We start from the raw sequence: 5598 nt of genomic DNA, 5'->3' as shown, positions 1-5598 counted from the left end.
ACAGCTCACAAGTAAAGCAGACAGGAAGGTTAGCCGCCATTAAACTTCACTTTAAACAGCAGCCAACCATAAAGCAGCCATATGGAAATTTAATGAGAAGGGGGGTTTAAGAGTTTACAACCAGCACGGCGATTGTGACCACTCGTTTGACCGGAGAGCAGCCGTCAGATAATATATTGTGTCTTATACTATCCATGTAAATTTTTTGTAAAATCTGGCTGGTTGTAACAAGTACAATGGCACTCCAAAAGTCCAATAAAGGATCAAGAGAGTAAAATCCGGGCTAAATGGTGGCTTCCTGTCCTCCACATGAGGTGGCGAATCAATTTGAAATGAAGAGGATGAGGGGAAATTAAAAGTCGTCTTGGTTTTATTGATAAAAAGCAACAGCGGGAAATCCAATTGAGTGGAAGACGAGAAAGAAATGGATTTAAATTGTACACCATTACACTATTAGAGACGCTCAACAGACAACTGCAGGTAGGCTCAGAAAAGATGTACTGTGAAATGTCAAGTATAATTTGGAGCTTGGTGGCACAGAAACAACAGGAAGATACATTTTTTGGTGAGACGCCAGATTAAAGATACACAACAATGTCATTTCAGATCCACAAAAACAAGGTGGCTATGTTGTGTTGGCAATAGCATCGCCACTTGTGTTACAGTTTGGAGATGCAAATTAAGCATTGTCTGTATCAACAAGGTTGTACAAAACTAATCAGAAAATGATTACATTAACAGTTGCGGACAATAGCATCTAAAAATCATTAGTTTAGGTCCATGAGATGCTACATTGCCTTGTTAAAAGTAACATAGCGTTGTTGTTGTTGCCATTGTGACTCACAGCACCGACTTTCGAGGTGTCATCATTTGCATTACAATTGAATTGAAAAGTTGAAAAACATGTTTTTTTTATTACTGATACCAATGTTTCTGAGACGTGTCTTATATCAGTAACCACAGTAACTGAAAGTCTAATCTGCTTCAGTGCGCTTTTACTTAATCCTGCTTAGTTTTTGGGGGATATGTGTGAAATTGTAAGCGTCGCATTGAAATTCATACGATGTCCCGTCAGCACTGAGCCCCGGCGCATTTTACAATAGCCGTCTAATGAGGCGGGAGAAGAAGAAATATTATGTTGGGGAAATGAGCTCCAAGTTATTCAAAGAGCAGCATGCACATTTAAAGATTTTTTTGTGTGTGGTTAGAACTTTGGATGGATGGAGACGGGAAAATCAGACATTAATGTGGACGCTCACAAGAGCTCCGTTTAGAGAGTCGGTTAAAATGAGCAGAGCACTTAGCATTAGCATTGGCGGTATTATGACAGTTCAGCGTTGGGAGGAGTGCTTGAACATATGATCAGTTAAGTTCAGTTTGGTTCTGTGAGCATTGGCTTAAGTTCTCGTGTTACTGTTAAAGACGCACACAGCGCTTGAACAAACGACAGTAATTCTTCATGAGTACAAAGCCAGTTCTTTTAGCATATGTTAGCATCACCATTTAGCATTCAATATCATCTATGAATGGTTGTTTGTCTATATGTGCCCTGTGATGGACATTTTATTTTTATTTTCAGCATCTGGCAACATTTCATACAATTTGCCAATGAAAAACATACGCTAATTCTGTTAGCATTTAATACTCACTAGATTAGCTTTTTGGGCTCATGACCATTTCTTAGGTTATGGACTACTAATAAAGGTTTAATGATGGTCACAGTTGGAAAGATAATTTGTATTTCCATTATTTCCTAGGGGGGAAATAAATATATCAATTCCTGACCCCCACCCCCAGTCGATTCCCCTTTCCGGGCCAGTTTGTCGGGCGGGTGTGATTTTAATCTCCACTTGACACCCGCTCAGCCGTTTAATCCAAACAGCTGTTGGCGAGCAAACAACAACTTCCCGCGCCGCGCGCCATTAATTGGACGTAATTACAAAATGCGCGCGCCGAAAAACAAACCGCGCTGCTGTTTGTTTTCCATGTCTTCAAGGCTTTTTTAGAGCGATAGAGAGCGATAACGCACAGAGAGAGAGAGCGCGAGAGAGAGAACGAGAGAGCGAGCGAGAGAGCCAGCGAGATTTCATTTTATTTTCCTCTTGCCGTAGTCAGTGAGTGGATAGTGAAACAGTGCCCTCCAGTAGCGACAGTATGGAACAGCGTGGCAAAACATGATTTCATACTGTTGCTGAAAGGCAACGCCAGCCTACCTGGTGAGATTGATTAATATATTAATTGATTGAGGAATATTGCAACAATCACTACTGGTTTGCGAGGTACATTAGAGCCTCGATTTAATGCACAAATTGTGGGAAGGTTTCATCCGAAATATCTGACTTTATAAAAATATCTAACAGTTCTTTTAGTCAGACGGAAGATTTTAGCTGCTTTACATGTTTCGGCCACTTCCTGTAGCCTTCCTCACAAGCGTCACAAGATGGGGAAGTGACGTGACATGTTTTGTAGGCTGCTAGGATCTCATTTAGCCACTTGTCGGTTGCATTTAGCCACTGGAGGTCACTTGTGCATGTAGGCGACCATGTCCTTTTCCAGACTCTGAGCGAAGCGGTGGTTGAGGAAGACGAGCTGGCCGTGAGGAAGAAGCCGACTTAGCAGGACGTCTACACGGCTGCTCTTCAACAGGATCTGGGAAATTGACACACAATTACATAACATGGAAATCGACCGTTTTTAAAAAGAAGCAACTGCCATCTACTGGGATTTTTTTATCAATAATGAGGTCAGACTGTTGAAATACGCGGAATGCATACGATAATAATCCACTAAGAAGGCCCTTGGGCTTCCCCCTCACCTCGCTGCCCTGTCCCAGCATGTGCAGGTGCTCCAAGCAGTGTCTGGCGAGGTTCCGAAGCATCCCCTCGGCCAGCAGCAGGTTCTCGTGGGGCTCACACAAAATCACAAAGGACAAACAATTGACGGCCAACCAGAGTGCGCTGACCTCCTGCAAGTAGGGGTCACCGCAGCGCAGCCTCAGCACGCCGGTGTCGGCGTCCTGCAGGGCTAAGGCCTCCTCGCCAGGCAGAGTTTCCACCGGGGGATGCCCGGATGCCTCTCGGTGCAGAGAGACGGCGCTTTGAACCTGTCTGGTCCGAACCAGACAAAATAACACAATCAGTCAACATCTGTAAAATTGCCAGCTCGTATGTCATGAACTCGGGGTGCTCAATATCACACTTTTTCACTCCGAGTACTCGCCGATAATAAATACCGATACATATAGTACTTTGGGAATTTAATACAAAATTCTGAACAAATAACTTTCTGATAGATGATTTCGTTGATGCGTCAAAAATTCGTTTGATAAAATTCAGAATGGGAAAAATATCACAATAAATGTCTGGTCTGAATCTGCTGGGCGAATTCATAAAGAAGAACCGACGTACCGGGCCACCACGGCGAGTTTCTCGACTGACAACAGTCGCCTCTCCTCGGCGTTGAGCTGCAGCCGCTGCCCGCCCTGAAAGAGCGCTTCGTCCGGTCCGAAGACGCGTGAGTAGAGCACCCTGCTCTCCCCGGGAGCGAGCGCCCCGATCGGGCAAACGGTGTGTATGACGAAAGCGACTACCATGATGATGATCACATAGCAAAGCAACAACGAGGACAGAAGGAGGCTAACTGTTTGGGTTGTCAACCCAAGCGACTCGCTTCCGAGTTTGATCACATGACGCAGTGATGAATTTGTTGCTTTATGTTGTTACGCCCACCAGAGGGCGCTCGCGGATAATATATTCGAGTGACTGCGATCATTGATTGCATTGATTTTCTGTTGAAAAAAAAAGATTGTTAAAAACACCCTCAAATTAAATTAATTCGTTTATAGTCCCAATTCTTGAATGACCACAAAAGGATTTTACCTTTTTTAATTTAAAATGATGAATCGAAGAATAACAGTTAAGACATTATCAAAAATCAGATTAAAAAGTATTAAGATGAACAAAATAAAATATATATAGAAAAAATAATTACAGTTCATAGAAAGAAACACTTCTAGCATCTCAATGGTTTTATCCAAATTCAATCATCATTATCATCATCACCATGAAATAGGAAATACATGCATAATAGAACAAATAAAACTTCATAAAACGGAGTGAACTGTTCAAACATCTTGCTATGGTTTAAATTGCATCAATTTGCCCATGATACTAGGTCTCAATCATATTCATCATGACAACTTGGTTATATCTGTAAAACCTACAAATAAAAAGGTTTGCATTATTCCATTGTATTGAAGTGATTCATTTCTTTTTGACATGAAACTGTCAATGAGTTGACCTTTGACCCATTGGGCATGGTGTGGGCCTGTGCAAGAAAACGTCTTGTGAGCTCCTATCTCATTCACGTACAGAATGCTTGTGTGCATGCAGCTGCCATGCATGCAGCAGCCGTGCATACGCTTAGCAGAGAGCGACTTTCCCTTTCCGTCCGCCGTGTGTTCGCTCAACCTCTTGATCCAGCCAACGGTCGTTGATGATGTGCAATCCCGTCTGTCGCTGTCCAAGTACAAATGAGCACAATATCCAACATGAGCATGAATCGTACAACAAAGAAAACTTACCTTCATCCACGTGCCAAGGAAGCTAAATTTCAAGACGTGAGCTCCGTTTCTTCGTTCTGGGTCTTTGGTTTGGTAGAGATTCCAAATTTCAATACTTTAATACCCGTGCGTGTTGTTTTGAGAACCTCTCATTCCATTGTCTGTATGACATCGCTTGTGAAAGCGTGCATGTCGTTGACATCATTACGCGTCACTCTTACACACACACAGGATTTTTAAAAACAAACTCTTGAAACCGGCCAAAAAGGATGGGCAAGCGTGTTGTAGACGTTAATTTTTAAATAAACAATTATCCACCCCATTTTTCATAAATCGTTGGCCAAGATACACAATTTAATTAAATAATTCAAATGTGTTTATTTATCTATTAGGTTTGATTTTAAATTCATGACATGGTGTTTATGAAAATTGTTTGGTTTGATTGTGTCACATTAATTTAACGGATTTTATGTTTTTAAAGCATCGAGTGAGTTTAAAAGTGGCGCCAGGAATCTGCCTCACGCTGCACGTGAGAAGGGCCAGTAGCAAGAGGCCCAGTTGTTCCACATACTAATAACAACCAGCCCCGGGGCTCACATGTTGATTACACGTGACTTCCTGCTGAACTTTGGTCAGGACACTCGTGTGGAATATGCGTGCACGCATGTGTGTGTGCGCACGTGCCTTAGCAGAGGCCCCTCCCAAGGCCGCTTTGGGAGGGAGATTTGAATGTGAGGCCTGGTTACAAGCGTGCGCGCCAAAACAGAGACAAAAAGTCACACTGAGTCACTGACTACGAAGCGCAATTACTACAAACACTCCTCAGGGAAAAATGTTTGTGGTGTCGCCTCACAAGACTACAAAAGATCTTGTGTGAAAAGTCAACGACTTGGACATATGTGCTCCCAGAAAAAAAACTAATGTGACTTCAATTGGGTGGGGGTAGGGGTGAATTGAAATTCAGAGCTTTTTAGCATATGTCAGAATTTTTAGCTTTGTTTATTTTATCACAGAATGAAAAGCAGACCCTCCAGGGA

At 42.5% G+C, this 5598-nt stretch overlaps 1 protein-coding gene across 1 annotated transcript; it reads right to left on the bottom strand.

Annotated features, from left to right (window-relative positions):
- Positions 1-352: 352 nt before the first annotated feature.
- On the bottom strand, positions 353-3697 carry ap5s1 (adaptor related protein complex 5 subunit sigma 1). The gene is made up of 3 exons (XM_061301710.1): positions 3408-3697; positions 2816-3107; positions 353-2649 (listed from the first exon to the last, which is right to left on the bottom strand). Exons 1-3 carry the CDS (start codon positions 3590-3592, stop codon positions 2521-2523), a joined length of 606 nt encoding a protein of 201 aa, XP_061157694.1. The 5' UTR covers positions 3593-3697; the 3' UTR covers positions 353-2520.
- Between the last annotated feature and the right edge of the window lie 1901 nt (positions 3698-5598).

Source organism: Syngnathus typhle, linkage group LG16 (genome assembly GCF_033458585.1).
Source record: "Syngnathus typhle isolate RoL2023-S1 ecotype Sweden linkage group LG16, RoL_Styp_1.0, whole genome shotgun sequence".
Lineage (NCBI taxonomy): Eukaryota > Metazoa > Chordata > Actinopteri > Syngnathiformes > Syngnathidae > Syngnathus > Syngnathus typhle.
Note: the sequence above shows the minus strand (reverse complement) of the source record. Positions and strands in the feature narration are given on the sequence as shown.

Excerpts from the sequence above, each read along its gene's own strand:
- ap5s1 (XM_061301710.1), bottom strand. The coding sequence starts at position 3,592 with ATGGTAGTCGCTTTCGTCATACACACCGTTTGCCCGATCGGGGCGCTC. Across the intron at positions 3,108-3,407 it reads AAACTCGCCGTGGTGGCCCG|ACAGGTTCAAAGCGCCGTCT; the intron begins GTACGTCGGTTC and ends GGTTCGGACCAG. Across the intron at positions 2,650-2,815 it reads TGCTGGGACAGGGCAGCGAG|ATCCTGTTGAAGAGCAGCCG; the intron begins GTGAGGGGGAAG and ends TCAATTTCCCAG.